Source organism: Tenebrio molitor, chromosome 3 (assembly GCF_963966145.1).
Source record: "Tenebrio molitor chromosome 3, icTenMoli1.1, whole genome shotgun sequence".
NCBI classification, from domain to species: domain Eukaryota; kingdom Metazoa; phylum Arthropoda; class Insecta; order Coleoptera; family Tenebrionidae; genus Tenebrio; species Tenebrio molitor.
Genome location: NC_091048.1, coordinates 28,499,246 through 28,514,143, shown reverse-complemented (window position 1 = coordinate 28,514,143; position 14,898 = coordinate 28,499,246). Strand labels below are relative to the sequence as shown.

The 14,898-nt window shown below is 45.2% G+C and overlaps 3 protein-coding genes and 1 long non-coding RNA gene across 7 annotated transcripts; 3 read left to right on the top strand and 1 right to left on the bottom strand.

The window, feature by feature from the left end:
* Positions 1-1,825: 1,825 nt before the first annotated feature.
* On the bottom strand, positions 1,826-4,994 carry LOC138126865 (uncharacterized). Of its 3 annotated transcripts, XR_011157994.1 has the most exons (4): positions 4,551-4,994; positions 4,054-4,268; positions 2,124-2,238; positions 1,826-2,066 (listed from the first exon to the last, which is right to left on the bottom strand). It is a non-coding gene; the product is annotated as an uncharacterized lncRNA (long non-coding RNA). The 3 variants fall into 3 exon arrangements; XR_011157993.1 differs by having other exon boundaries at positions 1,826-2,238; XR_011157992.1 differs by lacking the exons at positions 1,826-2,066; positions 2,124-2,238 and having other exon boundaries at positions 4,014-4,268.
* Positions 4,995-5,244: 250 nt separating this feature from the next.
* Positions 5,245-10,287, top strand: LOC138127391 (lateral signaling target protein 2 homolog). The gene is made up of 4 exons (XM_069043445.1): positions 5,245-5,602; positions 5,932-6,210; positions 6,915-8,317; positions 9,124-10,287. The coding sequence occupies exons 1-4, from the start codon at positions 5,567-5,569 to the stop codon at positions 9,800-9,802; spliced, it is 2,397 nt and encodes a 798-aa protein (XP_068899546.1). The 5' UTR covers positions 5,245-5,566; the 3' UTR covers positions 9,803-10,287.
* Positions 10,288-10,366: 79 nt separating this feature from the next.
* LOC138127389 (cilia- and flagella-associated protein 58-like) lies at positions 10,367-13,648 on the top strand. Of its 2 annotated transcripts, XM_069043437.1 has the most exons (11): positions 10,367-10,501; positions 10,549-10,913; positions 10,961-11,135; positions 11,182-11,496; positions 11,547-11,808; positions 11,854-12,062; positions 12,108-12,379; positions 12,426-12,673; positions 12,723-13,005; positions 13,083-13,254; positions 13,355-13,648. In XM_069043437.1, exons 1-11 carry the CDS (start codon positions 10,385-10,387, stop codon positions 13,607-13,609), a joined length of 2,673 nt encoding a protein of 890 aa, XP_068899538.1. In that variant the 5' UTR covers positions 10,367-10,384; the 3' UTR covers positions 13,610-13,648. The 2 variants fall into 2 exon arrangements, with proteins under 2 accessions (XP_068899538.1, XP_068899539.1); XM_069043438.1 differs by lacking the exon at positions 13,355-13,648 and having other exon boundaries at positions 12,723-13,023; positions 13,083-13,211.
* A 78-nt stretch (positions 13,649-13,726) lies between these two features.
* On the top strand, positions 13,727-14,559 carry LOC138127392 (copper homeostasis protein cutC homolog). Its single transcript, XM_069043446.1, has one exon. It carries the CDS (start codon positions 13,727-13,729, stop codon positions 14,456-14,458), a length of 732 nt encoding a protein of 243 aa, XP_068899547.1. The 3' UTR covers positions 14,459-14,559.
* Positions 14,560-14,898: the final 339 nt, after the last annotated feature.

Below are 14,898 nucleotides of genomic sequence, written 5' to 3'. Positions count from 1 at the left end.
AAGTTTGCAACGACTGCAACAGTTACTTGTTTGGTATGCGTCGGGATTCTAGTTACATTTTTTTAACTGTCAAACGCACTGTCAAATTGCTGACTTTTAGGTTATGTGTATTAAACGTTCTTCTTGTAAACGTTATATCAATTTGACAGGGATTTCAAATGTCATGAAAGAAAGAAGCGCCAACGTCGCCAACTATAAATGTTGTAAATTACCAGAAATGTTACCAACATAATTTTTCCCCTGTTTCTTTGCAACCTGTATCGATTTTATAAGTCCATTTAAAAATCAAAAAACCACCAACGTCGCATTTTCCTCGATAATTACTATCGGCAACGCTGTCTAGTGTAAAATTTGGTGAGAATTGTAATTTTGAGGTTAAGTATTTATTAACTGTCTTGTTTTTCTGGGCATGTTTAAGCAAAGATAATAAAAATTTATAAATAACTGAATCGTACTGAGCAATAATAAATCAATTTGAACGAAATTGAAAGCAATTGAATTTTACTTTGAATCAAATGTCATAATTTATAGTTACAAACATTGCAAGAAAAAATAACTACCTAAGGTTTTTTAAATTTTACCAACCTAAAGCAACAGGTGGTGGTTTTTTGATTTTTGAATGGACTTTGCATATTTGGAATGATTTTTAACAATTTTGTCCGATTTATTATTAATGAATAAATTAATTTTTTAATTCAGAATATTGCTTAATTTTTACTTTTACTCCCTAGGGAGAAAAAACATAGGTGTGATCCTAAAACGAAGAGGGAGGAAATGTCCACTATTCGTTGAATAAAAATGTTTCGATTTAAAATTTAAAAGGTGAAATTTGGAAGCTTTTTACATTTAGCATTTTAGTTGTCACTGTTGAAGCGCAGAACGTTGTATAATCTGTCATAAATTTTTGAATGCGTAATTTTTTGCGTACTTGAATATTCCGCATGTTTTTATTAGACCAGATTTATTATTAGTTAAAACGTAGCGGGTAGGTTACGAAATGATCCAATTCCCCAACCTCGAGTTCGTGTTTCCGTGATAGGCCCTGCGGCCCTCTACGTGGCGAGGCCTCCGCCTCCGGCCGGGCCGGCCCTGGTTCCGGCAATAAAAAAGCCAATCCTGGCGTTGTTACATATTTCAGCGGCGGACTTATTCTTCCCCGTTGTGTGCGCCTCCGCCGTCGATCTAATCTAATTAATATTAATTGCGAGTGGAGCGAATTCCGAGAAACAAAACATCATAATTACGGGTATCAAGATAACAGAAAGCCAGCGGCCGGTAATAAAAACGGCAATAAAACAACGGAGCGAACCCACACAATATTTCCAGCATACATCATGAAGAAAACGGAATAATGCCGAGTGTGGCGCACGCAATGCGAAACGCACAACGGCAAAACGCCACCTCCTCTTATATATAAATTAAGTATAGAGGAGCCGAACAAAGGCTTTCAAAATAATTACCGAAGGAAGAATCGCGCTCTAAATAATAAATAATCGAGTTGTTAGTCACTTTGGCGACGAGAAGATGAGGGGGTTTCGACAACGCACACGAGACCCAGATCTGATCTCACGCGCAGGGAGACTACTCTCCACGAAGAGGCGCGCACACACATATTGTTCGCCTCTTTACGGGGGGCGCTAATTCGATTTGGATTCCTGCAGGGAACGGGGGACTCTCACGACCTACGCTGTTACAAAACCGACGCGATTAATTCATTCACGAAACGACTCGTCGCCGCCGGATTACAAACATTTCAAATCTCCCGCCACAAATACAAAATCAAGTGTTTCGGGAATTTGTTGAAATCGCCATGGCAACGCTGTCATTTCAACTGCAAATTGCGATCCTTTGTTACAGCACGAAAAAATAAACGATTCTGAATAATGCAAGCTCTGAAAGTGTGGCGACAACTTGTTCCCAAGATTAGTACAGGTAAGATCGAGTGCAGCGCGGAAAAAGTTGCGGAAATGTGAAAAAAATTTGACCGGATGACGGCGAAAACTTTTTACCTCAACAGTTTTTCCAAATTCCTTGTCCTAGTTTTTCTTAGCGGCGTTGTTCGGGAACTGAAAAATAATTTCTCAATGTAATGGAACCAACACGATTCATATTTTGACACATACTGTACTTAAAATCCAGGTAAGCAGTGGCGTAGAAGTGGCTTGAAATGAGGGCGGCAGTGTAGGTAATTAGTGGCTCTTGAACTGCATAACATTGACACAAGACTTCTCGCATGATCTAAGAAAAGCAAATAAGACAATACAATACATAGCATACACAGGATGATTACAAATATCAAATGACTGCTTGATTCTTTTTTCAACATTTTTTGTAGGTATTTTCAACCGCGTTAATTGTAGGATTTTGTGTTAACATCAGTCCAAAATTGAATTTTTCATTAAGAAATGCAGCTACAACGAAGCTACCGTGTTGCATCTATTATGTAGATTGGAATATCGTATGTATTTGGTTTCTTATTAATGATTATTAATTAGGTCAATCAATATTGAAACAAGTAGGAGAACATTTAATTCTCTTACTCTTTTAACCGCGCTGTGGGATTAAAAATGTATAGATAATGCAAGTATCAAATGCATTCGGGGCAAAACTTTTCCTTCATTTCAAAATAGAAAAGTAGGTACTTTGTAGGTCAAGATATTTTGCTTCAATTTAATGTTTTCATTATTTTATATTATATTTCTTGTCATTTTTGTTTGGTCTTTCTTTTTCAGAGCAACGAAGACACGCCGCTGCGAAAGTTTGCTTTCCGGGGACCCTGAACGATCTTCCCACTCCGGAGGGCGACTTCTACACCCAAAACAACGCCAGACAACGAAGAAACAACGTGGACATGGTGTTCGGAATAGGATTTTTCTTGGCCACTCTGGCGTTCGGAATTGCCACCAACCAGTTCGAGTTCCGCAACGACATACCGGATCCAATTGCGGATATCGAATGTTACAGAGAGGAATGAAGAAAAACACAAAACAAATATGAAATCAATTCGTTCGATTGTTGATACGACTTGAAATATGGAATAAACATAATGTCGAGAAGCTAATCACCATTGATCCCTTCCACCACTTATTTATTCATTTATTTTGATCCCTATCGTACAAATAAGAGTGGCTTGCGGTAATTTCTTTTTAACAAATGGATTAGAGTTTGTCAATTGTTCTAAAAGGAAAAAATTTCAATCATATTCGAAACATTCTTGCGCCATTAAGCAGTAATTGCTGTTGTGATCTTTCGCAACACAATCGCTCGAAATGTTTGGTAACGTTCTAATGGTAGTTTCTAAAAATGAATGCATCGTAAATGATTATCTAACGGAAGCATGCGGTTAGAATTTCATAACGCGTAAAAACGAGATATTAATTCCATCTCACTTACTTATCCGCCATTAGAGGCGTCTCGACCTTTTTGCGCCACCATCGGGTGCATTTCGTTTTGCTTTTGTTCCAGCACCGCCTTGATACGGTTTTTAACAGTGTAGAGGGTAAGTAGGAGGCAATTACTCTCGCACCCCTCGAGGATTCGGACACCATAAGTTCATTAGAAGTCAATCAAGTAACATGCGAATAAACCGAACAAGCCGTCCCTGCGATCCGGACGCTTTTATTTAGGATTTTTTTTTTTTGGTCCAGTTTCGGTACAAATTGGAACCGATCGTGCTGGCCGGACCGAATAACATACTAATTTCTCCGTCTGACTTTTATCGCGTGACAAATTTCTGTCGCCACACAAAAAAAAAACGAAAATACTTAAAACAACGACAATCTAAGCCTGCTGCGCCGTAATCAATATAAATAGGGAGATAGGTCGGAATGCCTCGGAAATTACTTGTAAATGCCCTCGGATCCGGTGATAATACAAAAGAACGGACGGTCTGATGTGGTCACCTTTTTTTCTCGCACTGTTATTTATTGCCGGAGATATTATGAAAGTTTCATTTAATTTCTCTGAAATTTTAATGGAAGGTTTCAGCTGTTGTGCTCATTGGCTCATTATGATTAAGTCTTATTAGATACAATTTATTGAAATTTCCCTCACCGCCTATTATGAATTAAACACTTTTATTAATTAGCGAGCCGACGGTTTCACTTTGAATTTTTAAAAGCTTCACTGCCCCTTCCTGTCGCTCTTATCGATCCACTGGTCGACGAATTTTAAGTATTTTGACGCCGCCAGGTCCCAAAGTTTCAACCAAAAATCCACGGTGGAGCATCCTTCGTGACCACTCCATACAGTCCGCCCACAATTGCCTCCTTTAATTAAGAAAATAATTAATTTAACAGTTTTGTTACTCCACACACAACAGTTCACACCGCAAATTCCACCCAAATGTTTACTTGAGAAGATTTAATTAAAGAAAAAGTAATAAAACCGTAATTAACAATCCGTGCGAAATTATTAGTCAAAGATACATAACGTAATTTACTTTTTTATTACCTGACAGTAATGACTTAATTAAGGAATAATTTGAATTTCTATTTGTTCAAAGAAACTCTCGCTAATCTAAAATAAAAAGTATAAAGTCAGTCCCTTACAGATAAATGTCACAACACTGCAGAAGTGTCACCAGGTGAACGTACGTCGATGATTCATACATTAATCTTGTACTCGCTGTCCAGACGACTTGATTCTTTTATTTCTTTTTATTTGTTTCGTTTTCACTCGTGCACTCATAATCGAAAAAGGATCATAAATCCTGATCAGACACAATTTTCGTCGTTGGAACTGCATTCCGAGCTGATCAATTTCACCGTCTGATCGATCATCGCAGGAGAAATTTTGAATTTTTGTAATTACACCAAACAAGTGATTGCACCACTCATCTGTCCCCACAAGTTTGATTTCTTTCGTCGGGGACCAGAACACGAAAATTCACCACTTTCTACACAATTTAGTACGTTTCTCACGCCAAAAAGACATTTTTTCCAAATCGAAAGAATTTTCTGGAATGACGTGACGCTCTGGGTTGCAATTTTTTCACGGTACCAACCCCAAAATTGTTAACAAAAAACACCAAGTATGAAAAGTGTGAAAATTTTAAATCGATGATAATGCTGGTTAATTGTGCGTTTTGTTTGTGGAAAGAATGTTTTAAACGTTGGTTTGAATTTGGTATTGGTCGCCCTCTTGTAATAAGTTTCTATAGAGGAGATTGGCGAGGTTTGGGAGTTGGATAGAAACCTGCAATACCGGGAGCCTTGTTGTAGGTGGCAGCAGTGCGTTTCACACCTGTCAAAGTCAGTATGTCGTGTGAGTCACTTGTCCAGACGTTTTGTTGTGTCGAGATACGTTTTAATTTCACATAATTTCGAGATTACTGATTGTCGCAATCGCTACAGCAATAAACCCAATAATAGTTAGCCGAAATTAACTCGCCATGACACCAAGAACAGCCTTCAACAGCGCGTGTTCCCAATACGAGTTTCGTAGTGCAAATAGTGCTGATCAACATGGTTTCTCTTGAACCGTGCTCTAATTTTCGCAAATTTTGACTCGACTTGTGCTTGAAACGTTAGATTAGAATGCGAGTGAGCCTGTGAAACGCTACGTGATGGAGTCCTTCAGGAAGTGGTTTTACCGACCGAAGGTACGTGGTCCTGGCTCGTGGGCCATTTTTCCAAAGTAATGCAGATAGCGAAAATTGATGTCAGTCTGTTCGTTATTCCAAACAATGCAAAGTTTGTCTGAACACGGGACAATTTAATTAGTGTCGTGTCGGAATTAATGTCATAACCTAATTTCCCAATGGACTACTTTTCCCTGTCGTCGACAAAACAGAAATGAATTCGATGGTTGCCTCTTAATTAAGCACTTTGTTTCGCTTTCTACCTGCTGACGTCACCAGGTGCAAACAATAAAAATCAAAAGTTTCCTGGCTGGTGACGTCAGTGCATAAACACGAAGACTTTGTTGCAGCGCGACGACAAGTCCCTCCTGGCCCAGTTCTTCTTCGCGGACGAGGCCCTCAACATCATCGCCAGCGAGCTGGACAGCTTCGACGGCCGCAAGGACCCCGGCAGGTGCACCACGCTAGTCAACCAACTCCGCCAGTCCCAGGACAAGGTCCTCACCATCACCAACGCCATCATGGACGTCCTGATCGGCGACGAGCGCGCCAACCGCGACTTCAGAGTCAAGTTCCCTGAAGACGTCCTGCAGGAGAACCTCGCCGGACAGCTCTGGTTCGGGGCCGAGGTACGACAGCTCGAATTACACGTGCTGACGACACCGCGGAGGACCCTGACCAATCCCCTCTCCCCGCCCATGTCGTTTTTTATTTTCACTCATCTTTTCGCCTCTTCCTTCTCGCGCAGTTAGTTGAACGTCCGAAATATTCATGAGGCCAATTTTATTTTTAAATCCGGCCGTTATTCGCGTTATCAGCGATCTGGCCCCCTCGGACAAATATTGACGAAAAGGAGCTTGACCTCACGCTAAATGTTTGCGCAAATTCGGCGTGCCAGGTGGATCGCTGGAATATCGACGGAGGTGCCACCTGGACTGAGGTTGCAGCTGCTGCAAAAAATGCGACGCAAGAATTCAATTCCAAAGAAATACGTTTTATGGTTTTGCACGAGGGAAAAACGCCGCGCCGAGGTTTTATCGCTCGAAAGAAATTAAATTTTACGTAAAAATGTTTACGGGGTCGTTTTTGTCAAAGGTGGCGAATAAGGCGACCCAGAGGGAATAACCTTCATTTCATTTGCATGTCGAGAAAAAAAAAGAGGTAACGTCCCTTGTCGGAGACGAGTTCGTTGTCCCATTAGCGATTTTCAACGAGAATCGCGTTCATTTGGTCACCCGATTTGCATTTTAATTGGTTTTTTGCGTCGAGGAATGCGAAGAATCGAATATTGATGTGATCTGTCGTTGAGCGGTTTTTTTTGGGTGTGTTGCAGTGCTTGGCGGCGGGATCGTCCATAATGAACAAGGAGGCGGAGAGCACGGCGATGCGTCCCCTCGCCAAGGCGGTGACCAAGAGCCTGGAGACCGTCCGCAACCTCCTGCGGGACACGTGCCTGCGCAACAACACCCCCAACGGGCCGATCAAGCTCGACAGCAACGAGCTGGTGACGGAGATGCTGCTCGAGAGCTTGAAGATCTTCGACAAGCTGTTCGCCGAGTTCGAGTTGGCGTACGTGAGCGCCATGGTGCCGGTGAAGTCGATGCACGAGTACGAGCTGCAGGAGCTGATCGGCGTCCTCTTCTCGGAGACGCTGCAGCGCGCGCTCAAGATGCGACTGCTCACGCAGGAGATGGTGGACGACTGCGATCCGGCGCTCATGTTCACCATACCTCGACTAGCTATAGTAAGTGGCCTTCTGATCTTCCCCAGCGGACCGTTGTGCATCGACAAGCCGACGGAGGAGATGAGCAACATGTTCAGACCGTTTCGGACTTTGCTCCACAAGATACGGGAGCTGTTGTGGACGTTGAACAAGAGAGAGTTGTACATGTTGGAGAAGCTGTTGTGCGATAACGAGCAGATCAGTGACGTGAAGTCGGTTAGTGACGTGGACGTGCACTGTGACCTGGACGACTTCATCGACCAGTTCTACAGCGACAACCACAAGGAGTTCCCGGTGGAGAGCGCGCCGACCAGCGAGCCCGAAGAGAAGTACCCACCGGTCGAGGAGAAGACCTTCGACTACGAGGAGCGAATCTCACTGTCGGCCGTCGACATTCCCTCGACTTCCGGCTACCTGATCCCCAACAGCATTGCCCACGACATCATCGTAGCTTCGATCACCGATTCGGCGCAGACCTCCGACAGGCTGGACTCGCCCCCCGATCACGATTCCCTCGAGGTCATCTCCGTAGCCGCTGCGACTCTGTCGTCGATCTTGACCGAGGAGAGTAGAGACAGCAGCAGGAAAAACTCGCCGAAAAACAAGGTCAAGACCGATTTGGAATCGCCCAACGACTCCGGGATCTGCACCGAGAACACCAGCTTGGATCGGTCGCCGAGTCTCGACTGTCAGTGCGCCGGAAATCCGTCTTCCGCAACTTGCAAGTGCGCCACTAGGATTAAGAATTCGCCGAGACACGTCAAGGGGAAGAAAGCCGGACCGTCGGATTTTTCTCCCGGGACTAGCAAACTACTGCCGAAGGCCACACTTCCGGCGAGGAAACGCGGCAAGATTCCCAAACAGGTGGAGGGGTTGATGGACGAGGATTCGTCGAGTGTCGGCAGTTCGGACACGTCGTCGTTCAACAGCAATTGCGCAGACGACGAGGAAATCGCTCTGGCAATGCAGGCGGCGCAGATCGCCAGCAGGAACGAAGTGAGGGCCAAGTATCGGTTAGTATCCCAGGGTTTTCTTCCACAAGAAGGATCTTTTGTCTCCAAAAAATACACGTCTTCGGGAGGGATTTTCTCCAGTTTCATAAGTCCGATGTACACAAAAATTTGCAAAAATCACGTATTCGGTGCGGCGGTCACGAATGACCAAAAGAAAACTGTAAAAGAAACAGCGTTATCGAATAAAAAGAAAAAATTAAATTATGACAGGCATCACAAAATGGCAATAGATAGTACTGCCAACTGTAGGAAGTACAACTCCAGCCTACTTGTGTCTTCTTTTATAACTTTTACGTTAAAATTTCTTCCAAATTTCATTGTTGCATTATCTTCAAGAATATTCTTTTTAACGTGACCAAGTCTGACCTGACCTAACTTGATCATATTTGTGGTGGTTTTATTGTCCTAGGTGAAAATGGACACCAAAAATAGTGTGAGGTCTTATTTTTTAATAGGTTGGCAGCATCGACAAAAACTTTGAATTTCGCATGAATTTATTGACAACCACAAAAATTCTTTAAAATAAATAAAAACTGTGACTGTAGTGTTTGTTTTGTGCCATATTATGCTTCTTTTGCGCATACGATTCATTTTGAGCGTAAATAACTTACTTGGAGCACCATAAATTGTATCTGTAAAAAGTAAGGTTATGTGAATTTTTTATTTTTCCAAGAAAGTGGCTTTTCTGAATTAATTTTTGTTGCAGCGTAGACGTTCGAATACTAAAGCCTCGTGGGCATAAAAAAAACATTGCGTTTTCACAATGTTTATTGTATTTTTGTTGATTAGAAAAATGTGTTTTGCAGGTCTAGCGAGGACCTGATCCACCGCCTGTTCGTGTGCATCGCCGGCGTGGCCGACCAGCTGCAGACGAACTTCGCGAGCGACCTCCGCAACATCCTCAAGTCGGTGTTCCTGATGAACACGTCCGACGCGAACGACAGCAACAACGTGGACACCACCTCCCTGGAGGCGTCGCTCGAGTACCGCCCCTCCGAAAACGACGTGATCGAAAACAACGAATTCTCCGTCGACCCGAACATTCTAGCTCAAGAGGCGCTCTTCGACACGAACGTCTACTTCCACCTGGACTCGGAGAACGACACCGAGGACGACTACACGAACCACCCGAGACAGACGCAGACCGACGAGCGCAACCTCGCGTCCGACCTGAACCGCTACGCCTCCCTGCGCGAGGACCTGGTGCACCTGCACGGCGAGGCGGAAGCACCGTCGACGGAGCGCTCGTGCGAGCCCACGGAAAGGCCTCCCATCTGGATACCGGACGTGGAAGCGCCCAAGTGCATGAGCTGCGGTGTCAACTTCACCGTTGTGAAGAGGAGGCACCACTGCAGGAACTGCGGAAAAGTGTTCTGCGCCAGGTGTTCATCCAACAGTGTTCCTTTGCCAAAATTCGGACACCACAAGCCGGTCAGAGTCTGCAACAGGTGTTTCATCTACAACCTGACACCTTTCACGATGTGAACGTACTTAAATTTTATTTCGTTAACAAGGCTTGTATAGAGAGTACTTCATATTTTTATTATTAGTAAATTATAGTAGACAGAGTCGGTCGAAGTCGTTTCGCGGCTCGACCGGACGATAAATTTCAATTTTTGCCTTATAATATACATACTTGGTAGGCTTAAGAGTTAACGCGGCGGTTTCGACGCCGCACTTCGCATTTCTGAATGTTCAACGACACGTTTTACTTAAAACAACTTTATCGTCCCCCTTAATTTTTCTCAAGCGGAAATGCAGATTTTACTAGTTTATCGAGTGGTTTTAAAGGATTCAGTTTTACACAAGGATGTGAGATTATTAGCTCTAGTAAGTACAAAGATTAAAACGCAGTGTCTCATAGTTTTTAATTTGTTGTACTGAAATATTTTGTGATAAAAAGTGTACATTTTATTTATAAATATGGTTCGGGGATTATCCATATCTCTAATAAAGATTATTTTGAACTGTTTCGCCGTTTGTCTGATCGATACCTCATCTCCATGGCGATCCCCAAACATCAAATCTGATGGAAGTAGATAGGTGAATTTTTTGTATCGAGACAAGATGGATGAAAGCGATTTCAGCGAGGGGAATGAAGAAGGCGAAGAAGCGCAAGAGGAGGTCCTCGACCCGGACAACCCGGAGCACGCCTTCGCTATCCTCGAGCGCAACTTCAACAAGGTACGCCTCTCTAAAGTCTTCGCCGCTCAACACTCCTGCCATTCCAGACGGTCGCCGAGATCGAGCAAAACCCGGAAGCCGCGCACTTCTCGGAAGACTTCCACAAGCTCTTCGAGCACCTGTACACGTCCAACCAGAAATGCAAAGAGCTGGAAGACAAGCAGAAGAAGTTGTCCAAAGAGCTCGACGACAAGGGCGCCGTCATCGACGTCGCCAACAGACTGGCCGACCTCGACAAGGGCACCATCACCGATCTCAAGACGCAAATTGAACACGCGTGGAAGCTCGCAGATGCGGCGCACGCGCGCGAGCAGGCCGCGCAAGAGGCCATCGACAACCTCCGCAAGCAGATCGACAGTCTCAATGCGGAGATCGAGTTCAGGAACAAGATGGGCGAAGACACCTCCGAGGAGTAAGCCTAAATGAGAGTCTAGACCCGTAGTAAAGACCCCTGCGCAGGATGGGGCAGCTGAGCAAGCACAAAGAAGGACTGGAGAGGGAGAACGAGAAGTTGCTGGGGGAGGTGACGCATCTGACGCAGAAGCTGACCAACGCTCTGGAGTACCAGAACGAACTGGAGAGGAAAACTTCTCTGGGGGATCTGAAGATCAACGAACTAGCCGGACAACTAGAGGTATAGAGGGTGGGACAAGCTCTAGGACTATCTGTACGACTTTCAGGACCAAGTCAACGAGACAGAGAAGTTTAAAAGGATCAGAGATAAGTTAGAGAGTGACATTACCGAGCTGAACTACAAGATCGAAGACAGAGACACTCACGTGACTAATCTCAACACGGTCATCAACACTCACTTGAAGTCGATCGCCAAGCTGGAGGACAAGATCAAGGAGGAGAAGCTCGGGAGGGAGAAAGTGAACAAAGAGTACGAAGCTGTTGTGGCGAAGCATGCTAAGTTGCAAGACGACTACAACGCCAAACACAACAGTTTGGAGGTGTTGCAAAAGAACTACAACAAGAAGCTGACAGATATTAAAGTATCTTGATTGAGTTTTGTGAGAAAGAGAAAGTAGAGACAGTTTTACAGACACACGAAGAAGACATCGCCCACTTGAAAGCGGACTTGACGAAAGTGACCAAACAGAGAGACATCTACGAGAAGAGGATGTACGTGATGGAATCGGAAAAAGCTGACACCATAAGCGATCGTAACCAGTTGCGACAACGTCTTGCGCTCTTCGAGAAAGAAATCGACGATTTGAAGCGACAGGTGGAAGCTGGAAAAAGAACCATCGAGAATATCAATCGGGAGAAGGAGATAACAACCAAAACCATAGTCAGATATGAAGGTAATAAAACAATCGTGGAAGAATGAAGATTACGTTGTGTTGCAGCGGTGAACAAGGACCAGCAGAAACTGATCAAGATCCAGGAGCAAGGCAAGAAGAAACTGGAAGCGGAATTGGACAACTTCATTATCGACACCAACAAGCAGATGAAGCAGATTCTCACTCTGGAGAGACAGAAGAACTCTCTGGCTGAGGAACAGCTCAACTTGACGAAGAAGATTGAAGACACGATGGACGACATCAAGCTGAAGAAGGTTAAACGGAACAGGTGTAGGTTTAAGGTTTTTACACTCTTTTAGGCCGAGATTTACGACTTGAAGAAGAACATAAGCGAGGCGGAGAACAGGTTGCGCATGCAGCAGAATCTGTACGACCAGGTCAGATCGGAGAGGAACGCTTTGGAGAAGTCGCTGCAAGAGTCGAGCGCCGAGAGCGGCGAGTTGAGGAAGAAATTGAAGATAACCAATCATCAGATCGAGCAGTTGAAAGAGGATGTGTCGACGAAAGAGCAGCTCTTGATCAAGGAGGAGAACATCATGAGGAAGGTGCAGAAGGAGAAGGAGAATCTCAAGTGGGTCGGAGCGGGTGTTGAGAGTTGAGCTAATCGAGGGTTGCAGAGTTGAGTTGAATCTGGCACACGAGCAAGTCAAGACGTTGAAAGACAACATCGCCGAGCAAGACGCGGAGGAGAAGCGTCTTCACAAGCAGATCTTGGACAACGAGAAGCTAATCCGGGAGCAGAGCAAAGATTTGGAGCAGTTGATGAACGAGAGAGACATTTTGGGGTCTCAATTGGTGCGAAGAAACGACGAGATCGCTTTGCTCCACGAGAAAATCGAGATTCTGCAAACTACGCTTCAGAGAGGTCGAGTTTGTTGCGTGGTGGACGTGTTGATTTTGATTGAGTGTTGCAGGAGAGTCTCAGTACGCGCAGAGACTTGAAGATATCAGACTGTTGAAGATCGAGATCAAGAGACTGAGACAGGAGAAGATTCTCATGTCGAAAACAATCTCGAATTCGATTGATTTGAAGCAGGAAGTGTTCCATTTGGAGCGGGACATGATGAAGTGGCGGTTGAAGTGCCGCGCCCTCGAGGAGGAGCTGCAGAACCCGATGAACATCCACAGGTGGAGGAAACTCGAAGGTTCGGATCCGGAACTGCTCGACGTTTTACAAAAAATTCAGATATTGCAAAAGTAAGCACGTAACGTACTGTAAGGAAAACTACTTTCAAAGGGGTTATATAACATTCGACATATATAATATTTGCCAGGCGCCTGATAAAGCAATCTTCGGAAGCGATCGAGCGCGAGAGGCAGCTCAAGGAGGCGGAGAAGCTTTATTTGAGTTTGAAGCAAGTGCTGGCCAAGCAACCGGGTCCGGGGCTGCGGGAGGAACTGACCAAGACGCAGCAGGCTCTGAAGAACCGAGGAGACCAACTCAAGGTATTTGTGTTTTTGTTTTGTACGGAACGCGCTTACGCAACCTGTGCCATTTACGGCGGCTCAAGTTCATTAATCATTACTGTTACACAACGTTTCGCAGTGCATGGTGTCGGAGTTGAACATGGCGGAGCTGCAGGCCAAAGAGTACAAGAGTGATTTGCAACGAGTGACCGACGAGCTGAACGAGCTGAAGAAGAAGTACATCGCCGAGAAGAGAGCGCAAAAGATTCAAAAGCTCGCCTACGAGTCTAGCCGAGACGCGAACCAGTACCACAACAAACAAAACGGCGCTCAAGTGAAATACACTGGCGGCGGTTTTCGGATGTCAGTGCAAAGTATAACGTCGTTCGACTGAGCTGTATCTAGTTAAATTAATAAAAACAATTCCTCTCAACCTCCTGATCTCTGTTTTAAGTAAGTACAGACAACCCCGGCCGAATTGCGCCAACCTCTGTTGTTTTAGGTTAGGAAAATGACAAAATCGCTTGAGGTGTGCGTTGACAGTTACGAGTCTGCAGTGGCCGCTATTGCCGGCGGCGCCACGCGCCTCGAGTTGTGTTCGTCGCTGGTAGATGGCGGGCTCACACCAACCCCAGGCCTCCTCCTCCAGGTCCTCGAGTACTCCAAGAAGGTCCCCATTTTCTGCATGCTGCGATGCCGCCCAGGAAATTTCGTCTACACGAGCGAGGAGATCGAAGTGATGAAAAAGGACGCGATGATCTTGCAGAAGTACGGCGCGAACGGGTTCGTTTTCGGGGCCCTGAACGCGAACGACGAGGTGGACATGAAGCAGTGCAGAGAGATCATCATGGCGTGTTTCCCCCACCCGGTCACCTTCCACAGAGCTTTCGACGTCTGCAAGCGCCCCACGATAGAGATCGAGGTGATCATAGACCTGGGGTTCAAGAGGGTGTTGACCAGCGGCCAACAGACCACCGCCCAGCTGGGGGTCAAGCTGATCAAGAATCTGATGGAGCAAGTGGGCGAGAGGATTTGCATCATGGCGGGGGGCGGCATCACCAAGCAGAATCTCGCCTTCATCATGGAGCACACCGAGGCCAAAGAGTATCACGGCTCGTTCAAGAAGGTGAAGGAGGCGGCGGACAAGGAGAAGAAGGGCGAGGTGGACGTCGGGAACGAGAAAATCTACGTGACGGATCAAGACTGCGTCGCCGAGATCGTTCACATTTTAAAGACTGTTTAAGTATTTTCCTGTCATGATGTATCCGTAAATGTCAATGTTTCCGGGGTTTGACCCGAAATTCGTGTCTTAATGTTGTTACAGACTAATAAAGAGTAATGAGACGATTTGGTATAAGTACCCGAACCCATTAAGAAGTTGTCGAACCTGGAGGTTTGTCCCATCGGGGCGAGCGCCCCCGTGGGTCGTTCACCCCCGCGATAACAATCGATACGAGACAACCAGGTGAGTCCACTAATTCCTCCGTTTTATTAATTTTACTCGTCACGCGTGTGCGACCTCCCACTTCTTCGTGACCCACTAGTTCAATGTCGCTCTTCGATATTTATGGGTCTTTCTCCACAATTGGGTTAAAGTCAAGAACCCAAATTGATAGGACTCAAGGCGTGCAAGTCTTCACGGACACCCCTCGAAGGAGCTGACTCGATCCTGAACTAGTCCGT